Source organism: Emydura macquarii, unplaced genomic scaffold, assembly GCF_026122565.2.
Source record: "Emydura macquarii macquarii isolate MOO-44397 ecotype Brisbane River unplaced genomic scaffold, CSIRO-AGI_Emac_v2 contig_573, whole genome shotgun sequence".
In the NCBI taxonomy this organism is placed as follows: Eukaryota; Metazoa; Chordata; order Testudines; family Chelidae; genus Emydura; species Emydura macquarii.
In genome coordinates, this window is record NW_027130710.1 from 935,923 (window position 1) to 958,374 (window position 22,452).

General features: G+C 63.2%; 1 protein-coding gene across 1 annotated transcript; it reads left to right on the forward strand.

Annotated features, from left to right (window-relative positions):
- The first annotated feature begins 2,963 nt into the window (after positions 1 to 2,963).
- SH2D6 (SH2 domain containing 6) lies at positions 2,964 to 10,214 on the forward strand. Its single transcript, XM_067540353.1, has 13 exons — positions 2,964 to 3,071; positions 3,226 to 3,278; positions 3,623 to 3,704; positions 4,732 to 4,760; positions 5,489 to 5,537; positions 5,941 to 6,096; positions 7,215 to 7,257; positions 7,534 to 7,564; positions 7,702 to 7,726; positions 8,094 to 8,143; positions 8,535 to 8,618; positions 8,928 to 9,086; positions 9,255 to 10,214. Exons 1-13 carry the CDS (start codon positions 2,987 to 2,989, stop codon positions 9,369 to 9,371), a joined length of 963 nt encoding a protein of 320 aa, XP_067396454.1. The 5' UTR covers positions 2,964 to 2,986; the 3' UTR covers positions 9,372 to 10,214.
- Positions 10,215 to 22,452: the final 12,238 nt, after the last annotated feature.

Below are 22,452 nucleotides of genomic sequence, written 5' to 3' on the forward strand. Positions count from 1 at the left end.
AGGGCTCCCCCCACTCTGTCTGGATAGGGGGCCTCAGCAACTGCCCCCCTGTTTGCTGCACCCCCGTGGGGCAGGAGTATTTGCCCCCAGACTCTGGCTCTGCCTTCTCAGGGATATTTCTATCCTTGCTGCAGCTCCCCCCAGTTTGTAGCTGACTGCCCCGCCCCCCAGCACCCTGCCGCTGGTGCCCCCCATCTCTGCGCCCCCCCCCCCCGGCTGCCGGGGTCCTCAATCCCCTCCCCCACAACTGTGACATAAAGGTGGAATAAACTCTGGTTCTTAGGAAGAGGGGGGCTCAGCTCTGTTTGTTTGGGGGGGCGGGGGGAGTCTCAGCCCTGGGGGAGGGGGCTCCCCCCCCCCGCCACCGCCCGTGGGCTGCTGGGGGGACATCAGATACCCGGCAGGTGCCCCCAGACCATCCCCTGGGACGGGTACCAGCCTCCCCTGCTTCCAGCACAGACTCCTGCACCTTCCCCCCATTACCTCCCCCCAGCCCCACGTCCTGGGGCCAGGGAGGGGGGAGAAGGGGTGCACGGGGGGGGAGGCATATCCTGCCCTTCCTGTCTCCTCCCTCCCCCCCCCCCCTTCCCACAGCTCATGCAAATCCCCAGCACAATGCGGGTTTGTGCCTCCTGGCCTGGCCTATTTGCATCCGTCCCGTGGGGCTGGCAGAGCCGAGCCGAGCCGCGTCCCAGCATGGTGAGTTCAGGGCTGCGCCGTGCTCTGCCCCCTGCGCTTGGGGCTGGGGGGGTCAGAGAGCAGGGCCTGGGGGGGGAGAAGCCCCCGGCACCCAGACCTGCAGCCCCCCCATCCCTGTTCCTGGGATCCCCTCCCGGCTCTGCCGGCGCCCCTCACTCCCGCCCCGCAGCCCCCCGCTATCCCAGCCCTGGGCTCCCCTGGGACAGCTCCCTGCTTCCCCATGGTGCTAAACAGCAGCCGCAGCCCCCGCCTGACCCCCCCGGCTGAAGGGGGGAGCCCAGTAGCACAGGGCTGCCTCGTAGATCCGGCCCCACTGTCTCCCGGGGGGGGGGGGTGCCGTGCCAGAGTGGGGTGCTGTGGGGGGGAGGGTACTGGGGGGGGGGATACATCCCCCACCGCCCCCCTCCTGCCCTGACTCCGTCCTGGCTTCCTTGCAGAACCTCTTTGGGAGGAGCCACAGCCTGTGAGTACCCGGCTGATCTCCCCCCGCTGGGCTGAGGGCTGGGGGGCGGGAGCCCGGGGGTGACCCACCCTTTGCCCCCTGTGATGGGATCGCCAGGGTTCAGCCTACGGGGGGGGGGGGGGGACCGCTGCCCCCCCCTTTACCCTCCAGCCTGGCCTCTCATGCAGCCGTGCTAGGGACCAGCGGTAAAACCGCTCCATGCGCTGCCGTCGCCCGGCTGGTGTGAACGCTCCCTGAGCCGCTCCTGAATCACAGCGCGAAAGACACCGGCCAATCCCGCCCCCCCCGCACGCCCCAGCCTTGCGCCCCAGACCTGCCCCGGCCAGTGGAAGCTGGTTACCCAGCCCGCCCCTCCCTCGATGCGGAGTGGACGCGCCCCAATCTCCATGCCCGGCGCGGCGCTCGCCCACGGCGGCGTAGGGCAAACGTAAACCAGGCTCGTTAGCGGCAGAAAGACGGGGCTGAAGTGAGCACAGGGGGCGGGCGCCGAGAGCGGAGCTGGGGCCCGATGCTGTGAACTAAAGCCGCGGGCCCAATTCTGCCCGTGAAACCGGATTTGACTCCTCCAGTCTTTGTCCTTCCTGGCGTCGCTGCGTGGGGCAGGCCCCGGTGCCGCTGTGGCTTCCCCGCTCGGAGTTTTCTTCCGGCTTGCTGGAAAGGTCGAGGCTGGGGTGACGCCATCGTGGTTGTCTTCATTGGGAACCGGCCCGGAGCGAGCGGATTCTGTCCTCGCTGGGGGCCGGCGAGCCATTGACGCAGGCTGGCGTCCCCCAACCGCGTACCCGTGTCTGTGTGACTGGGGCCTACCCGGGTCCAGGGTGCCAGGCTGGGTCGCGCCCCCTGCCCCGCGGGGGAGCAGCCGGGTTGACCCTGCTGGTTGGCACTGGGGGGCAGGCGTGTGGGGTGGGGCTAGGGAGATATGACAGCCTGATGTGCCCGGGACCGTCCCGACATTAGGGTCTCCTATACGCAACTACGCCCCTCCCCCTGCGAGGGGGTGACCGGGGGCAGCACCGGGTGGCGGCAGGGCTGAGTTGGGGGGGTTATGTGGGGGTGGGGGTGATGTAGGGGTGGGGGCAGGGCTCATGGGGCTCCTGTTGTGTCTCCTCCCCACAGGTCTCAGACCCCACCTCCGCCCCTGCCCCCCAAGCGGCCGGGTAAGTTGTGGTCCCAGTTCCACGGGCATGAGGGGCTCAGCGGCAGCCTCCACTGGGCCTGGCCTGGGGCAGGCCTGGGTGGGACCCCATGGGGGGGTCCCGGTGCACGGGGATGGGGTGGGGCAGATCCATGACTGGCTGGGTGGAGTCATTGACACCCCCTGTGTGTTACAGAGAGCTTGGAGCATGTGGTAAGTGTGGCCCCGCCCCCTGCTCCCCTGTCCCGCCCCTGCCAGCCACAGCCCCGCCCCCTGAACCATGCCCCGCCACTGCCAGCCACAGCCCCGCCCACTGAACCATGCCCCGCCCCTGCCAGCCACAGCCCCGCCCTCTGAATCATGCCCCGCCCCTGCCAGCCACAGCCCCGCCCCCTGAACCATGCCCCGCCCTCTGCCAGCCACAGCCCCGCCCTCTGAACCATGCCCCGCCCCATCCACTGCTCCCCTCCCAGTCACAGTCCCGCCCCTTGCACTCTGCCGTGCCCCCTGCCCCACCCACTGATCCCCTGCCCCTCTGGGCCACAGTCCCCCCATGCAACCTGCCCCCCCCCCCGACTCACACCCCCACCCCCTCCCAGCCATTGCCCTGCCCCAGCCCCTGGGCGGCACCCACCCGCCCCCGTCCTGCCCCACAGGGCCCCATGGTGGAGGAGCTGGAGGAGGGGGACATGTATGAGGCTCCCCCCTGCGAGGGCCAGGTGCAGAAGGTGGCACCAGCTAAGCGACAGGAGACCGCGGACGGCACCTACCTAGGTAAGGGGGCCCGGCGAGGGGCAGGCAGGAGAAAAGGGGACTGGTAGTGGGGGAGGGGAGCTGGGAGGGGAGAGGGGCAGCGTTGGGGGGGTTGGAAGGTTGGGGGGGGGCAGCGAGGCCCCCTGGGCCCATCTCACCCTGTCCCTGCCTCCAGATCATGCCAGTGCCCGGCGCTGCTCGGAGCCCCTGCCCCTGCTGCCAGCCAAGGTGAGTGAGTCCCCCCTCCCCCACCCCACGCTGAGCTCCCCTCCCCCCCAACCAGGGAGAGAGCAGGGTGACTAGCCAGGGGGCTCCCCTTCCCCTAACAGTTGAGGGTCCTAGGAGGTCTCACAGCCCCCTATTGACCCCCCACCTCATGGCCCCTCCCCAGTGCGGCCAGGAGAGCCCCATATCCCACCGCTGCCACCAATCGCCCCACGCAGCAGCCCCAGCCCAGCCCTTCCAGCCAGCCCCCGGGCCGGGGCTCAGGGGTTGGGCCCAGGGGTGCTGGGCCAGTTAAGGGCTACGGGGAGCCCGGCTGGCCGGTAACCAGCACCTGTTGTGACCCACAGTTCCTGTCGAAGTGCAGCCTGGTGCCCGGTACAGACGTTGGGCAGGTGGAGGAGATACCCCGGGGCCTGGCCTCTGGGAAAGGTGAGGGGCTGGGCGAGGCGGGGAGGGGCTGCTTTGTGCAGTGATCCCTACGGACACCGACTCCTCTTCCGGCCCTGGGGGGGGGGGCTGGTAGAGCTGCCTGGCACCTCCCCAGGGCCCATCCAGACCGGCTCTGGCCACCTGCTTTCGAGATCTCCCCTTGCCCCCCCACACCCCAGCTGTGGAGGGGGGGATCTCCTTGCCCGGGGCAGTGATCGCCATGGGCTGCATTGGGACCCGGTGCGGGGGAGTCCTGGGGGCTCGGCTGAGTCTCTGGGGCTGGCAGCGGGCACTGGCCAAACTGCCCCGGGGTCCCTCAGGCTCCCCTCGCGCCCGGCACTGAACTGCCCCCTTCCCTTGCAGCTCCGGACAAAACCCGGCCAAAGCCCCCCCCCGGCCCCCAGCCCCCGCAGGTTGTCCCTGCCCGGCTCCATCCTGAGCCCCCCGCCAGTGCCTGCCTGCCCTGCTGCACCCAGGGGTACGTGGGGGGCCGGGTCCCCAGTCGTACCCTGCCGGGGGGCTGGGCACTGAAGGGGGGGGCAGGTGTTCATCAGGGGCGGGAGGGTTTAGTAGCGGGGGCTGGAGGCAGTTTCGGGGGGGGGCCTGTCCCTGGGGGTTGGGGGGGCTGCTTACAGCCACCCCACACTAGGTCCCCCTCTTCTCTCCAATCCTGCTCCGGCTTCCTGGGAGCTGCTCCCGGATCCCCTCCAATTTCCCCCACATCCCCCCCATTTCAGCCCCCCCGGCCTGTTCCCACCCCCCCAACTCAACCCCCCCACCTGTCCCTGTCCCCCTCCAATCTCTGCCCATCCACCCCTTCACCCCCATGGACGTGGCTCACCCTGGCGGGGGTGTTAGCGAGCCAGGAGGGGGGCACAGCTCCAGTCACATGTTTAGTATCTCAGGGACCCCCAAGACCTCCAGCAGTGACACCCCATCCTTTCGGGGGCGGGAGGGGAGGGGCTGGGATCTGGAGGGGGACTTAGCCTCTCGCTGCTGCTCATTCGCCTTATTTCTGCACCCGCAGATCCCAGCCCGACCTCGTGGGACAACAAGGTACCAGAGCCCCCCACACCCTGCCCCAGAGGGTGCTGGGACGGGGATCCTGGGGGGTTCCCTCCCCCCCCACCCTGCCCCAGCAGGTAGAGAGTCTGCCCCCTGCGCACACCCCTGCCCTCCTGGGTGGAGTCGGAACTGTTCCACGTGTGCCAGAGCCCCTGCGCTGACGACAGCTGATGGGGATTCCCCGTGCATGGGAGCAGGGTCCGGCGTGGCTGTGGATGGCCAGGGACTGGATTTGTTCCCATCATGTATCTGCACCCAGCTCTGGGCAACACCCACTGACCCACCCTCCCTGCACCGCCTCCCCAAGCCGCTCTCAGGGAAACCGAGGCACGGGGAGAAGGGATGTGGCCAACGCCAGCCAGGGAGTCAGTGGCAGAGCTGGCTTGGACCCCAGAAATCCTGGCACCCAGCCCTCTGCTCTAACCACTACATCCCACTCCCCCGCTGAGCTGGGAGCGGAACCCAGGAGCCCTGGCTCCCAGGCCCTTGTTTCAGCCACAAGACCCTACATCCATCGGGGGGGGGGGTTCCTGTGGCCCTGACCCCTCCCCTGCCCACACGGGCTGGGTCCCAGCCGGTCCCTCTGAGGGCAGTGCATGCGGCTTGACCCACTGGGGCACCCAGTGGGCGTCTGGCTGGGTGGGGGTGGCATGCAGAGCACGTGGCGGGATCGGGGCTCTGGCCCCCGCAGTGATTCATGGCGTCTCTTTCCTTCCCAGGAAGGGCCCCCAGAGGAGGAGCTTTACCTGGAGTGTGAACTAATGCCAGGTGAGTTCCTGCCCCGTCCTGGCTCCACCCTGGAGGACACGAGAGACGCGGTCCCCCTGGCGTGGTGGAGCCGCCCTGGCCACCCGGAGCGGGCCTGGGCATTGAGGCCCCTGCACTGATGCCCCAGACGCCGGGTGCCCAGACCGTGGTCAAGTCCCTGCTCGGCCTCTTCCACCCCATTTCTGCTTGGCCTGCCGCGGGGGCTGCCCCTCTGTCCTTCTCCCGCTGCGCCTGCCCCCCTGCCCGGCACGCTTGGCCCACGTCTCTGGCAGCCAGGCCGGGCGGGGAGCGAAAGGGGTGGGCCCAGCCGCTTCTCAGGCCACTCGGGGACACGGCGAGAGCCCGGCTGGGGTGGGGGCGGCAGCGGGTTGTCCCCTGCCTGGGCCCGGCTGCCGGGGACAAGGGCCGAGCGACCCGGAAAAGTACATCAGAAGCAGGACGTTTGCTAAACAGCCGGTGCGGCCGCTGGACGATCGAGATGCTGAAGGAACACTCCCGGAGGGTGAGGCCATGGCGGAGAAACTAAATGAATTCTTTGCATCGGACTTCACAGCTGACGGTGTGAGGGAAATTCCCAAATCCGAGCCATTCTCTTTAGGTGACAGATCTGAGGAGCTGTCCCAGATTGAGATGTCATTAGAGGAGGTTTTGGAACAACTTGATAAATTAAATAGTAGGAAATCACCAGGACCAGGTGGGATTCACCCAAGAGTTCGGAAAGAACTCAGATGTGAAATTGCAGAACTACTAACTGTGGTATGTAACCTATCTTTTAAATCAGCTTCTGTACCAGATGACTGGAGGACAGCTAATGTGATGTCAATTTCTAAAAAAGGCTCCAGAGCCGATCCCGGCAATTACAGACCAGTAAACCTAACTTCAGTACCAGGCAAATGGGTTGTAACTATGGTAAAGAACAGAATTACCAGACACAGAGATGAACATGATTCACTGGGGAAGAGTCAACATGGTTTTTGTAAAGGAAAATCATGCCTCACCAATCTACTAGAATTCGTTGAGGGGGTCAAGAAGCAAGTGGACAAGGGTGATCCAGGGGATATAGTGTACTTGGACTTTCAGAAAGCCTTTGACAAGGTCCCTCAGCAAAGGCTCGTAAACAAATTAAGCAGTCATGGGATAAGAGGGCAAGTCCTCTCCTGGATCAGTGACTGGTTAAAAGCCAGGAAAGAAAGGGTAGGGGTAAATGGTCAGTTGTCACAGAGGAGTGCCCCCCAGGGGTCTGTACTGGGACCAGAACTGTTCAACATCTTCATAAATGATCTGGAGAAAGGGGTAAACTGAGATGGCAAGAATTGCAGATGACACGAAGCTACTCGAGATAGTTAAGTCCAAAGCAGACTGTGAAGAGTTACAAAGGGGATCCCACAAAACCGGGGAACCGGGCATCAGAACGGCCGATGAAATTCAGAGTTGATAAATGCAAAGTAATGCGCGTTGGCAACAGAATCCCAGCTCTGCCTGGAAACCGACGGGCTCTACGTTAGCGGTTCCCACCCAAGGAAGACCTTGGCGTCATCGTGGAGAGTTCTGTGAAAACATCCACGCCACGTGCAGCTGCGCGGGGTCTCGTGGGGGCCCACAAATATGTTTGGCACCGGGCCCACAAAAGGTGAATCCGGCCATGCCCCCACCTGACCTTTGTCTGTTTCCTTCCAGCTGCCTGCAGGGTGCCTCCGCCACGGCCCCCAAAACTACCCAGGTGAGTACCCCCTGCGAAGGGGGCCGGGGGGGACAGCCTGGCTCCAAGCTAAGGAGCAGGTCAGGGACCCCCACCCGCCTGCCTGTCGGTGGAGAGTCCTTTCCAGGGATACAGGGATCGGCTCCCAGCCCTGCCTCCGGCCCAGCTGCCCCGGCTGGTGCAGGCGAGACCCCGGTGTCCTCCCCCCGCCCTCATCTGGTGAAGCCGGTTCCCCTGGGCCGAGCTCTGGGTGCGAATGGTGCTGCGGGACCCTGATGCTCTTCCTGTCTTCAACAGGCCGAAGATCGCCCTGCCAGTGGTTCGCCATGTGAGTGCGGGGGCCGGGGGGCGTGTGGGAGGGGGACTGGGGCGGGTGGGGAGGGGTTGGGGGGCAGGGAGGCCCCCCCAGCAGGGATGCCCCCCCTCCCCCGCTGACTGAAGGAGCCTTCTGTTCTCTCTTTGCAGGGCCCGGCTGAGACCTCCCCCGGCGGTGAGTGCCCCCCCGAACTCTGCCGGTGCCCCTCCCTCCCCACCCGCAGCATCCTGCCACCCCAGCCCTGGGCAGAGGGGCCCGTGACCTCTCCCCGTCCGGGTGTGGCCTGCCCGGGGGCCCGCGGTGCCGGGGGAAGGTGCGAGCGAGCTGAGGCCGCGGGGCCGCTTCCACTGGGGCCTGAACGGGAAAGGCCGGGGCTGGACGCAGCCCCCGCGTCCTGGCCGAGCATGTGTCTGCGGTGCCCTCCCGGAGCTGGGCTCTGGGGGGGGGAGAAAAGATCTGCTATCCGGGCATGGTGCCCACGGCCTGGCTGCGGGAATCTGCCGCGCCTGCTCTTAACCCCTCGGTGTCCTGCCTCTTTCAGCCTCCAGCCCAGGCCCGGCCTGGCCCGGGGGCAGCGGATCCCCGGTGGAGGTGAGCGCCAGCCCCTGCCCAAGGGCTTGCTGTGCCGGGGGGGGGGGGGGGGGGCAGCTGGCACCTTCCTCCCAGAGCAGCCGGCACAGCCTCAGGGGGGTGGGGGGCAGGATATAAGGGGGGGGGCCCTGGAGCAGAGGCGTGAGAACTCTCCCCCCTCCACACCCTTGCATGGAGGTCCCTGCTGGGCCTGGCATGTGTCACCCCCAGCCCCACCCCGCCCCATGGGCAGCCAGGTGCATTCTGGGAAGATTCATCTTGAGGGGGTCGGGTGCTGGCATTGTGCGTGTGGGTGGGGGGGTGGTTCCTGGCTAGGCCCCTCGGACTGGGGGGAGAAGGATTTCCCCCCCCCCTCCCCCGGCCGCTCTCACCCCTCCCCCGTGCTCCCCAGGATCCCAGCATGCAGGACCAGGCCTGGTACGCGGGGAGCTGCGACCGGCACACGGCGGAGAGTCTCCTGCACGGGCTCAACAAGGTACCGGCTGCACCCGCCAGGCCAGGGCGACCCGGAGCCGCTGCCCACGGGGGCTGGGCCGCGCCTAGAACCAGCTGGCGATTTCCCCCTCTGAGAGGAGCCAGGACTCCTGGGTTCTATCCCCAGCTCTGGGAGGGGAGCGGGGCCTAGTGGTTAGACCAGGGGGCTGGGACCAGAGCCCGCCTGTGGGGCTGTAGGAATCTCCCGTACCCGGGAGCCGCCTGCCGGGTTTGTGGCAGGTGGGGCCTGGGCAGGGCTTGGGCCGGGTTCCTGCCCCCCCCCGTGCTAAGCAGCCCCCTCTGCCCCCAGGACAGCGCGTTCATGGTGCGCCAGAGCTCCGGCCAGGGCTGGAAGCAGCCGTTCACCTTGGCCGTGCTCTACCAGGGTCACGTCTACAACATCCCCATCCGCTACCTGGAGGGCAGCCGCCGCTACGCGCTGGGCAAGGAGGGCAAACGCCACGAGGAGGTGGGTGCCGTGCCCGGCTGCCCCACGCCCCCCGGGAGGGGCACCCGTCCCCCGCCGCAGCCCGAGGCCCACCGGGAGCGAGGGCCGCGCGGGGGCCCCGGGGCAGTGGCTGCAGCAGGGATCGGGGGGGGCGCCCAGCTGATGCCGTCTCCCCTTTTCTCCCCCCAGCTCTTCGACAGCGTCCCCAGCATCATCCAGCACTACAGCCAGCGCCCCCTGGTGCTGATCGAGGGCAGCTCCTCCGCCAGGGCCCACACCTGCCTGCTCTTCCCCGTCAAGCCCTGAGCACGGCCCCGGGGGGGCCTGACTGCCCCTCCACCCCCGGCTCCGTGGGGTGGGAGCCCAGATCTCCTGAGTCCCGGGCTGGGCTGGACGGGGGCGCCAGCACGGCAGAATTCCCCCTCCCCCCCAGCAGAGTACAGAGTACAGCCCCCCCAGTGTCCACTAGCGCCCCCCCCACACCCAGCACAGCCCCCCCCCCCCATGGCACAGCGCCCCCTAGTGTCCCCCATGCCACAGCCCCTGCAGCACTGGATTGTGGCATCGGGCCCAGCCCTGACGGCCGGGGCAAGCGCCCCCCCCCAGACGCCCCCTCTCTGTGCACAGGCTGTGATTCATGCCTGGGGGGGCCGTGAGTACCTGCTGACCCGGCCGGGATGCGGGGCGCCCCCGTCTGGTGATGCTGGGCAGCGCGCTCTGGCTCGGGAACCGGGGGGACCCGTCTGGGTTCAGCGCCTTCCACAGCGAATCCCCTTGAGTTCAGCCCAGCCCTGTCCCATCCCCGCTCCCCGGGGGCCAGCCACCAGGGCCCCCGGCTCCCCACGTGCTGCTTGGGAGGGGCTGGCGTGTGCTGCGTCTCCAGCCTTCACCCCTGCCGGCCTCCGGTTCAGCCCTGGGGGGGTCAGATCCTGCAGCCCCCGGCCCTTGGCTCGGACCCCTCTGCCCGGCTGGGTCGTTCGGAGCCTTTCCCTGGCGTTTCGCTGGGTCTTGCTTGGCCCGTTGCTTGGCCTGGGATCTCCAAGCCCCCAGGGCCCTCCCCGGCTGGGACTCCTGGCCGCCCTTGTGCCTGTCAGTGTTGGGAACGGCCGGGTCCCAATAAACCTCTGGAAGCTCCTGGCGCGGCCTCCTGGAGCCTGTTTCCTCCATGTCTTGTCGGCGCTGGGGATCTGTAGCCGGCCCCGTCATTTCCAACCCAGCAGGGCCTCCCCCCGGGGACAGGGGGCCGGGCGGGGGGGGGACCTGCCCTGGGCCAGCTGGGAAAACAGCTGGGATCTTGGGATCCAGAACCATCCTCCCCCCGGCTCCGGGTTCTGGTTCCGCTCGTTACACGGTCCCCAGGCCCAGCAGCGGCGCCGGGACAGCTGGCTTTGCGGGGGCACCCGGGATCCTGGGGGAGTGAGCGCCCACGGGAGTCCAGGGCCCCCCCTGCTGCCCCGTGCCGGGTGGCAGGAGATGGAGCCCGGAGGCAGGTGAGCAGGGGATGGCGGTGGGGAGCGGCTGAGCCATGGCCACCATGGGGGGGGGGGGGGGTGGCGCTTTCCTGCCCTAGCCCCACACCCCCTGTGCTCCCGGGAGGCTTTCCCATGCACCATTCCCAGCGGCCCAAATGAACCACGCCGCTCAGCTGGGGCAGGGCATGGGCCCAGGAGCCTCTGCCAAGCCGGGGCGGCTTTATGCCTTCGGGTGTCTCTAGCATCTCCAAGCGCCTCACGCAGGTTGGAGGAGGAGGGTGTGTCATTATCGCCCTATTGCAGGTGGGTAAACTGCGGCATGGGGGGAGGGGGTGGGACTGGTCTGAATTCACAGGGCGCCAGCAGCAGAAATAGGAGCAGGATCCTGGTGCCCCGGTTCCCTGCTCTAACCCCTCACCCCCGGCCTCCCAGGCGGCTTTCCCACGCACCTGCCCTTGGTGCTGGCGGGTCAGGCGCAGGGCACCTGAGTCAAGGCCTGTGGCTCTGGCCCGGGTGCCCCTGGCAACACAAACACAGCCGGGCCGGGAGCCAGGCCAGGCAGGAACCAAACAAACAGGTCGAGCGCAGGGGAAGCTTGCATCAGCTTCCGGCTGGGCTGGCCCCTCGGCAAAGAGCAGCAAACTATGGGGCAAGGCAGGATCTGAGCCTGGGGCAAGAGCCGCCCTGTCGGTCTTGGAGCATCTCCCCTGAGTGGGGGCCGCCCTGGCCAGCGGGGCACTGGAGGACAGGCACCGCTCCCAGGGCGGATCGGGGGCATGGCCAGGGCGCCCTGCCCCATGGCTATTCCCTGCCCCCCAGGACCTATAGGGGGGTGGATCGGGGGTGTGGCCAGGGCACACTGTGCTGTGATATTCTCTGTCCCCCAAGGCTCATAGGGGGCAGATCAGGGGCATGGCCGGGGCACACTGCACTGTGGATATTCTCTGCCCCCAGGGCTCCTGGGGGCAGATCAGGGGCATGGCCGGGCAGCGTTGCATTGTGGATATTCTCTGCCCCCAGGTCCCATAGGGGGCGGATCGGGGCATGGCCGGGGTCAGGAAGGGAAGGCCCCACCTGGTCCCCCACATACGCTGTCGCTCAGTGGGCCCGAGGTCTTGCCTCCAGGATGCCTCCTCATCCTCTGGAGCAGCGGGGCCCCCAGTCTCCTCTCACACCTGAGACGGGGCCAGGCCCCACGCACCGGCTTTCCTGGGCTGGCCGGGCGGGTTCCGGTGCCGGTCTGGCGGATCCGGTTCGATGGAACTGATTCACACCAGCTGAGGATGTGCCCCCCTGAGCTCCAGCCCACAGCTCCAGCGCCCTGCATCCCACCGGACCCCCGCCGTCTCTGTCGCCCACAGCCTATTTTTAGCCCCTTGCCCCCAGGACTGAATAGGAAGGAGCTTTTCCACACGCTGCAGCTGCCGGGGTCAGGCGCAGGGCAGGGTTGACGGCCCAGAATAGCCCCTATTCAGCGGCCTTGAAAGGCAAGGCCTGGCGGCTGGCGTTACGCTGAGCCGACTGGAACGGAAGGGGCTGGGGGTGGGCTGGGAGGCTCACACCTGTTGCTTTATGACGCACAGAGCGTCCGCTTAACACGCGACCTCCTCCCCGCGGCCAATCGGCAGCCAACGTCCCAGTCCCTCCCCCAGGAAGAGCCAGTGCTTAGCTTTGACGCAGCCAATGTCGGCGGGTGCAGCACTGTGTGTCCTAGGCCCTGTACTGCGGAGAGCCGGTGGTGATTCTCCCTTCCCTCTAGTGGAGGCAAGGGGGTTCTGGATTCTAGTCCAACCGCTGCCGCACGTGCCAGGTCGCCTGTGGAGAAAGGACGTGGGGGTCCCACCACCCATGCCCCCGAATTGGTTGCAGGGTCTCTTTTAAAGCCCCGCTAAGCAGCCCCGGGGAACGTCACGAGGTCCATGCACCACATTTGTCCTGCTTGAGTCCTAGGGGCTCAGGTGTGTCTTACGCCGATCCCTTGTGCGTGCTGGTGCCAGGGCCGTGCTCTGATCCTCCCTCTGATGCACAAGAAGGACCTGAAACCATCCAGCCAGGGAACAGGTACCAGGCGGGCACCAGAGACCTCGGGCAGCCCTGCCACCCCTCCTCCTGGCCACGCCCCGGGCAGGGGGGGGGTGAGGAATCAGAGAGGGCATGTGTCAGCTCACCGGGACCTTCTCCCAAAAGGTCCCAGCTCTCCCAGTCTGGCAGCAGGTCTCGCTCGGCGGCAGCGGGATCCCCCTGCCCCGCGCAGCCCCTGCCGTGCGTCCACTCCCAACTCCGGGTGCAGACAGACCCTGCCTTCCCTCCCTGTCAGGAGCTGCGTGTGAGGGGCGTCTCCCTCCTCATTCTCTCCCTGGCAGGCGTCTGCCGGGGCAGCTGAAATATCACAGCGCCATGGCAGCTCCCCAGGGACCCAGCCGGCTGCACCTGTTCTCAGAGACGTTAGCGGGGCAGGAAGCTGAGATGCAACTGGGGAGCATCACTGCTTCGCTTGCCTCGTTGCCGGTGGGAGCGTCGCTCTGGATTTACTCCGGATTGAGCCGGGTCAGAACCAGGCTTCTTAGCCTGCGCTGCCGCCCGTTAAAATTGCTCCTGGCGTTTGGAGCCAGCGGGCCAGGATCTGAAAGCAGCCAAGTCCCTGGCTCCCCCACATCTGCTCCCCAGGCACGTTCTCAGCCACGGGATTAAACCGAACCCACTCTGGGACCAGCTGGTGTGTTAGCCAAATAACAAATATCACAGGATCTTTTTCAGGGGATAAGGCAACAAGCCACGTTTATTGTGAACACAGAAATTTGGTAAATAGCATCAAAGGAAAGAAAAGTATCAACACTGTGATAACATCAATATTGGGCTTTATTTAGTGAAATAGCATTACTAATAATGAAAACACTAGGAAAACAGGATTAACATTGTATCAATACTACAATTACAGAGACACACCTTTCAATTGATGCTTTCATTCACACTCATACACACAGACAGACAGACAGAGGGGTCCCACAGATGTCATAGTTACCAGCCTCTTGGGGCTCGTGGCAGTCACCGGCCAGGTGACTAGAGCACTAGGATGAGGAGCAAGTTTCTGCTGATGCACACCGGTGCTCCTGGCTGGTGTGATGGTGTAGACCCGAACCTCCAGCCTTCATCTTTCTGTCCCATTTTATAGGGAAAAGACCGCACGTACGTCTCTGGGTTTTGCACTGTCAGGCTGCATCTGCATTTTTGGTGTGATCTTGAATCACCCGCATTGTTGCGAGCCTGATCAGATTTTGTCCTTTGAAATGGGCTGGCTCCAAAGTCATCAGGGTGGGCGCCTCTTCGGCCAGTTGATCATCTTCGCTCCTTTCTTCTTGTCTGTTTCGACATCCCTCACTCAGACCAATTGTTCAGTCACCCTTCCTGTCTACACCCACCTCAGTTGCTCAGCCATTCACACTCCAATCACTCAGGGCCAACTCCTAGCTGAAGAACTCACGTATTATTTTTAAAGCAAACCTTATTTCATTTTTGACAGTGTCTTTTACAATTGAGAGTCGATCTATTACATTTCGCAGTGTGGCGTTTTATACTTAAAGTAGGGTTTTTACAAATATATTGAAAGTGAGTAAAATTAACAGACAAAATGGTCTTAAAACATAGACATAGAAAGTAAGTGAACATGTCAAAGGGTAAAACAATAGGAGTCAGCTGAGGTTTTAACTTTTGATTCAAGTTACAGTGTGTCAGGCTGAGATGCCTTTTGGTAGGAAGCGGGGGAATGTGTTTGTGGCTCTGTTCTTTCATGTATTTCTCAAAAACAAGATTTGGCCAACAGGTGTCTCTCAGGCCCTGTTTACACTAGGGAGACTCCACGCCCCTGAGCGAGGTACCTGGGCTGAACTACAGTTTAAGTGTAGATCAGGCCTTCCATCCGGCGAGCTGGCTTTGAGCTTCCAGGGCTCTCCTGGCATGTGGCAACCCCCCCTCCAGGATCCTGGAACCCAGGTTTTTCTGGGATGACGATCAAGTCACGGCCACCCTCAGCCTACCCCAAGGCCCAGGGATCTCAAAGCACTTTGCAACACAGGTGCCTTGAGTCTCACAATCTCCCACCGCCAAGTGGGTCAGGGTCACCGCCCCCCTCAGTGGGGAAACTGAAGCACAGAGCTGCGGGGAAGGGACTTGCACAGGGACGGCTGGGAACGGAGCCCGGGAGCTTTACGCACCCGGCCGTGCAGCCAGGATGATGCCGGGACAGAAAAGCCGGTGCTGGCGGCTGAGCGTTCCCGCCCCGTGTCGCAGCAATGAGGATTCGGGCTCCAAACTCTCCCCATCATACCATCTCCAGTCCCCCACCGCTGCCTGCAAGCTACACGCCAGGATCCGCGTCCGTCGCTGGGAATCCAGGGCGCAGCAGCCTGCCAACGTTTTTCCATGCTGTCCCCTGCCCATAACATCAGGCCACCCTGGACGCCCCGTGATAAGGGCCCAGGTGAGCGAGGGAGCCGGCGAGCGAGCAGAGGCTGTTGGAACAACACTCGTGTCCCGATAAGCTACTCGCTGTCTCTGGGGAGCCGTGAACTTTAAACAGAAAACCTCACACCCACAGCGCCAGCGCCCTCCCGCCCCGCCGGAGCCAGGCTTATATAACGCCCTGGCACGACTTCCCAGAAGCACCTCACCTAACAGCTGGTGTTGTTTGTTGTCGTGCGGTGTGTGTTTGGGACGCCGGGCGGGCGGGGGACAACCACGCCCTGTCCTGTTCCCAGCACCCTGCCCTGTAGTAACCCCGGGCCCAGGAGAAACGCTCAGCAGCAGGAAAGGTGGCAAACCCTGTGATCCACTGAGCGGGGGGGTTGTCGGGGTGCCCCCCCCCCCCCGGTACCAGTGACCAGTGGGACCTGCTGAAGTGCCCTAGACAACAACGGCCATTTCTTCCCTCCTCCTGCACCGAAACGGGCCAGCCAGGGGCCCCCGTTAGCTCTCTGAGGCTTTGTGCTCTCGCAAAGGGACCCCTGCCGGGAATGGGACCCAGGCGTCCCAGCTGCCCTGCGGAGGGGTTGGCCGAGCGCAGGCGAGCAGCCGAAATGCTCTGTGGTGTCAGCGACGGGGGCTGGCCCCTGACGCCAGGCGCGGGGCCCGCGGAGCAGCAGGCCTGCCAGCGTCGCTTTACCAGGGGCCGGGCCGAACGCCAAGGCCCGGGGAGCCGGCGAGGCCGCGCCGCCAGACCCCGGCAGCAGGATGAACGCCGACCAGTTGTTTCGTAATGCAATTATTTTGCAGGCGCTAACAGGATTAACTGCAGCCCCGGACTAATGGGACCCGCGGCGCACGCAAGAGGCTGGGTAGACAATAACCAGCCCCCGGTGCCCACTTCCAGCCCCCACCCGCCGCCGTCTCATCCGACCGCCTGGCGCTGTTCCCGCAGCTCGCCCCAGATGGCATTTGAAATCACCGGTTGCCTTGGCAACCCCACGTGCCCAGCCGGAGCATGACGTCCCAAGGCGGGCATCGGGGAGGGTGGGGAGAGCTGGGGGGGGGGGGGTGGTCAGGCTCCGGAGAGGGCAGGGGAGCGGCAGGAGGGTGAGCTGGCTAATTCACTTGTAGCAGAACAATGCAATGGCACAGGGGTGGGTCCCGCAGGGGTAGCTGTGATCACGGACCGGGGACAGGCCACCATGGCTCAGTGCCGGGGAAAGGTTTGGAGGCACTTGCAGCTGATCCCAGGGCATGGGGGAGGGGGGGCCCAGAGGTACTGGGGGGGGGGAAGTGGCTCCCTTTTCCCAAAGTGAAGCGTGTTTGTGGGACGCCGGCCGTTCCCAGACACCCGATCAGCTCTCGCCGCATCAGTAATGCGTGGGAAACGCACCAGCCAGGCCTGCGCGGTGGGAGCCATGAAACCAACGTTGCACTGTGGTGAGTGCTCCAAAAATCGGGGTGTAACCCCGGCGCCCCGGCCAGCTCCCAGCGCGGGATGTTCTGGGCCAGCTACCCGAATTCCTCCCTGCAGTTCGCATTTGCTCTGGCGATCTTTTTCCCCTCCTGCCCTCCGTCACTGGGCCCTGTTAAAACCAGCTGCCGGGTCCCGGCCCAGAGGTGGCTGCATTCAGCACCGGGCAAAGTGGTCTCTCTGTGTCTACGTCCTAGCAGTGTGCAGAGGCTCGCGTCGGCAATGTGCTGCCGGCTCCCTCAGAGGAAGGCCTGAGAGACGGGCAGAGAGCTGGCAGCAGTTTTATTTCACAAGAGCCTGGCTGGATGCCAGGCGTTGCTTTCAGCTGGTCATTGCTCCGGCTCTTCCCAGGCGTTGGCAAACACCGCGCCACTGTAAGGCAGCCTGGGCTAGTGGCGTGAGCCCAGGGCGGGGCAGCAGGGTGGCCTGAGCTCCAGATCTGCCCCTGCTTCTCTGCGTGGGAGGCTGGAGCAGCCCCTGCCATATGTGTGTGCGACCTTTTCCCCTCTGCAGGTGTGGGCCTGCGGCTGCCCACTTCCTCCTGTACCTCAGAGCGGAGGCAGGCTGGGCGCGGCTTTCCCAGGGCTCCTTGAGCAGGGCTGGGATGGTGGGTGGGAGGGTCACGCCCCGCAGTGCCTGGGGCGACTGAGCCGGGAGGGAAGATGCTGCTCTGCTTCGGGAGGAGCTGTCGAGTTTGATTGTGTTCACCCCACGTCCGGCTGCCCAGTCTGCAACTGGGAATGGTGGTGCGACGCAATCGGCTAGACCCAGCCAGCCCAGGCGCACGGGGCTGAAACCAGAGGAGCCGTGTGACGCCGGCCTGGCAGGACAAGCTGCCATCGGGAAGGGGGCATCCTTCCAGCGTAGTTTACATCTCCTCTGGGTGTAATCTGCACCGTGGATTTGCCCTGATTCCAGCCACCCGGGCCGCGGCACTGCTGCAGCCCCTCGTGTAGCTGGCCACGGATCTCAGAGCCCTTCACAAAGAAGGCCAGGATCTTTATCCTCATTTTACAGATGGGGAAACTGAGGCAGAGAGTGAGCGGAAGTGGCTTGGCCCCAAATCACTCAGCAGCCCAGTGGCATAGCTGGGAATAAAACCCAGCTCCCCAGAGTCCCAGCCGGGTGCTCTAGCCACTAGGCGGCATGGCTAATTTGCACTGCTGCAACTTGCTCCCGGTTCAAGCAGAGAGGCGCAGCACAAGTGCAAACCGTACCGCTGCTGTCTACACTAGGACTTGCAACAGTGCGGCTGGCTCAACGGTTGGACTCAGGGCACATTCCCAGTGCAGACGAGGCCTAATCTCCATTTACCTCGTGCTCTGCCGCACGGCTGTGAGCGCTCTTTATTCGCTGCATTGACCCCCCTTTCCATGTCCGCAGACACCTCTCAGCCCGAGGCGTTGCCATGCGACACATGACGCTGTTTCCGGTCCCTGACTGGACGACTCCCCCCGCCCCAACAAACCGACAGCCTCGGAGATGGTCGTGGAGGTGAGGATATTGACCGGCTTGGGAACCAGTCATGAGATCTACAGATAAAAAGCATTAGGGACGATGATTGCTTTACCGCCCGCTAAATATTCCCCAGGATCTCAGTGGGGTATTAGCAGTCCAGGCCCACCCAGGCTAGACTCGCTGCCGATGTCAGCGGAGTGATCAAAAGCTGAAGGATGCCCGTGGACCTTTCCTTTGCCCCAGGGAGGCCAGGCTGGCAAGATGGCTGCTGCCACGACATAGCCTGCTGGTGACGGCTGCCTGGTTCACAGCGAGGAGAACGATCTACTGCTGCGGGGTGCTGGCGTGCTCCCCTCTTTAGCTGAAGTGGTAGAGAGCTGGGTGCTGGTGCTGGTGCAAGCCCCAGGTTCAAAATGCTCTGCCACCCTCCAGCGGGGCCTGCTTTCAGCTACGGTGGTTTTTCGTACACTTGCTTCTCTTTTCCTTGAGACACCAACAGCAAATACGCACAATGAGAGGAAAGACCAGACTGGTTAAGGCGCCTCCCACCCAGGTTCGTAATCAGCCTCTCTGCCTTCAGCTGATTAAAAATAGTTTGGCAGCTCAACAGAGGACCTCAAGGGGGCAGGGGCGGCTGCGTGCCTCTGCTGCCCGCCCTTTGGACTGGGGCTGGGCGAAGGCAGCTGGTGGAGCCAGGAGGATGGTCTGGGTTCTGGGTTACTTGTTAAAACAGCAGCTGTGGTGTTTCCCTTTGCCTTGCCTGTCCCTGCCCCGCTCCCAGAGCCAGGGACGTTCTCATCAGAGCTCTGCGCTTTAAACCTGGGATCTCTTTACTGACTCCCTGCCCTGCCAACTGGGCCAGTATCGCCGACCCCCTCTGTGTATTACAGTAGCCTCAGCTGAGACCAGCGCCCCCATCGTGCCTGGCACAGCACAGACACAGACAGCTGCTCCCTGCACTCACAGTCTAAATAGACATGACAGATGAAGGGGAAACTGAGGCACAGAGCCGGCACGTGACCTGCACCAGGCTCATGCAGGAGGTCGGCAGCGGAGTCAGGCATGAGTCTCAGGCCACTGGACCACACTGCCCCTCACGTCACAGCTGGAGAGACTGTGGGCGGGGCTTATTCAGTGGGTGGGGCTTATTGTGTGGGTGGGGCTGAGGCTGCACGCACTTCCACCGCCCCCCGATTTGGTGCCAGAATTCGGCTCCATCTGACCACCTCCGTAACCCCCCCCCAGTGACCCTCACCCAGCCTATTGCTTCTGTCTGCACTCAGGCAGCTCTTTCACAGAGACGCCCGGTCTCCAAGTGACGACGGATCCTGCTGTGCCGCTGGCTTATTGTTGGCTCCGGGGCCTGTGACCAGACCACAGGGGCAAGCCCACGCCATGTTAATAAAGAGCTTGCCAGAGCGCTGCGTCTCTGAAGGGGGTTTGCTCTTCATTGCTCTGCACAGAAGCATCCAGGAATCCCTGGCTGGGATTAACACTGACGGATGCTCTCCTTCCGGGGATGGCGCCGGCTCTGCCCAGCTGCGCCAGAGGCCCTGGGCTCTGCTCCCCGCCAGCTGCCCCGAGCCCTGGCTGCCGAATCCGCCCTGAGCCACAGGGAGGAAGGCGAGAGGGGCGGGCGCACCCAGAGAGAGGGCTGGGCGGACGTAGCACACGGGGGGCAGCCAGCCCCAAATCGAGACGCTGCAGCAGCCCGTCGGGAAGAAGGGTCAGGACCTTCGGCTTCAAGTGTTGCCGTGTGAGCCCAGGAGGGTCTGGAGGAGGAGGAGAGGGTATTGGGGGCCAGCGAAGGGCGCTAGAAAGGGGCTGACCCACAGGATCACTGGGTCCCACCTTCAAACTGCAAAGCCCTGAGACGTTCCCGGACTCCCACCGGGTGAAGAGGCTCTGGCCCAGCTCCTCCTCCCGTAGAAATAGCCACCGACTCTTACATCAGCCTGGTGGAGGAGCGGCCCGGATTGCCTAAACCTGGCCACGCTGACCTCCAGCGAGAGCAGGTCTTGCTGCTTTCCAGAGGCCCTGAGAGCAGGGCAGGGCCTGGATAGTTGGCAGAATAGTTTGCTCTGGGCGTGGGTGAGGGACGCTCTGACCTGCTGGGCCGGGTTGGGTTGGTTCCAGAGCGGGTAAGACTTTGGTTCTGTTGCATCATGCAGGACAGTGTAACGTGGCCAAAGATGTCCCGCGACAGGCCGCTTGGTCCACAAACGAGCCCCGCCAGGGTTAACCCTTCCCAACCAGCAGTGCACGGGGCCCATCGCTGACTTCAGCCGACGGGTCTGGCCCATGAATGTCACTAAGGAATAAACCTTCCCTCCCTTCCACCGCAGCGGGTGTATTTGCACTGGCGACAGGGAGAACTGGGAGCCCGTTGTCTGGAAAATCTTGACAGTGCTAACTGGGGAGAGGAAAGCATCTCCTCACCCACAGGCCTCAACTTCAAGGGGGCATCTGTGCCCACTGCTCCTATGACCCCCTGCCTGCCTCCCTCACCAACTGACGGGCCTCATGCAGCCTGGAATGTCACAGCAAGAGCGGGCTAGAACGTGCCCCTCTCCGAAAACACGGGCACCTGGCACCGGAGCCCGCCCGGAAGCGGCCTGGGGGTGGCGGGTGACACACAGCCAAGGAGTTCTGAGTCTGTGCGGCGGTGTGCGTACACTGGCCATCACAATAGCTAGATTAGAGGCTAATGTGATTTGGAGACGTCAGCCGTCCCTCAGCCGCTGAGGGAATAGGCGTGTTTTGCTTTCCTATCAGCAAATGCCATTTTAAATAACCCCATTAACAACATGCGCGACCCTGGCAGCTTCCCGTCTCTGCATCTGCAGGCTGCACCTGTCTCTCATCACAGAGCCGTCCAAACCGGCTCCGAGCCTTGGAAAGAACCTGCATCCAAAATGCTGAGTCACTCGCAGGCAGGCTCAAAAAATATTAGGTGGAAGAGATAAAACCTCCTTCTCACACCGGGGAAGGGGGGGGCTCCCCAGCAAAGCCAGCAGCTGCAGGGGCTGCAGAGATCCCGTTCACTCAGGCGCTTGTCTGCCGGTTCTAAAGGCACAGGCCTTCACCGTTTGAGCTCACAGGGGCATTGCTTAGCTAATCTTAGCAGCAGATGCCTTATTCTTTCTGCAGTCTGCTCTCCACAGGGCAGCGTCACAGATCTGTCTATTAATAGAGGCAGGGCTTCATTCGTAATCCTGCATGAGGTCTCTTCACAGGGTGTATAGATCCCAGAGTACCAGATACACTGAAGACAATGTTTTGAGGTGCTTGTTGCACGGGCAGAGATGGGGGGAGGTGGGGCTGCAGGTCAGGGTTGAGGAGCCATGACAGAGCTGTGTGTGTGGGATCCCAGCAGGTGGGGGGCTCAGGATTCTGGGGCAGCAGCAAAATTGTATGGACGCGGAGCCCATGACTGGAATAGCAGGGGGTGCAGGGCGGGATTCAAGTGAATTGACCTGTCCGGGGAAGAGCTCGCACGACACCTAGCACTCGGCACTGGTGCTTTTCAAGCGCTACACAGGGCTCAGCTGGATAACTCCTTCCTTGGGAACGGGACTGCCTCTGTATTCTCCAGCTGAAGGGCCATGCACACCCAGGAGCCAGTCTCCAGCTGGTAAATAAATAATTATAACAATAAATAATGAACAGATATTACAGCCTGCATGACAGTGGGCTCCAGCCCCTCAGCTTTCAATAGCAGCCAAGTCAAAGAGAAAAGGAACGCGTGGTTCCCATCGAGCTCAGGTTTCTGATCACAAAGTTTCTTACACAGGAGCAGAATGCAAAAGGCTTTTATTTGTTTTCCTGCTTGCCCGGATTTACCCTCTTGTGTATCCCATCATTCCGCCCCGGTCGGCATGGAATTACCCATGCCAGAGCCATGGAAGCACAGCACCACAGTGAGGAATGGAGTGATTAAAAGCCCTGCTATAAATAGTAGGTGAACAAAGGAGATGGGCGCACATGCAGAGGTGTGGGTAGGGATTGGATAGGGTGACCAGACAGCAAGTGTGAAAAATTAGGACAGGCGGTGGGGAGTAATAGGCGCTTATATAAGAAAAAGCCCCAAATATCTGGACTGTCCCTATAAAATTGGGAGATCTGGTCACCCTAGGATTGGGATGTAGGACATGGTCAAAGTTTATTGCTGTATTATTTTAGAGGTGACTTGGAAAGGAAAATTAAAATAGGGTTTGTGCCTCTTTTTGCTTCTTTATGATGAAGCAATTGGTTTGTTTGCTTGCTTTTTTCCTAAAGGTTTTCTCCTGTTTGTTTGTTTTTAAGAGCATAAGGCCAAGAATTGATCCCTGCGGGACCCCACTGGAAACACACCTGCTTGATGGCGATTCCCAATGTACAGTTATATTTTGAGATCTATCAGTTAGCCAGTTTTTAATCCGTTTAATGTGTGCCACATTCATATTATGCGTGCAGTGTTGTTGCTGTGTGTCGGTCCCACGATATTAGAGAGACAAGATGGATGAGGTCATATCTTTTATTG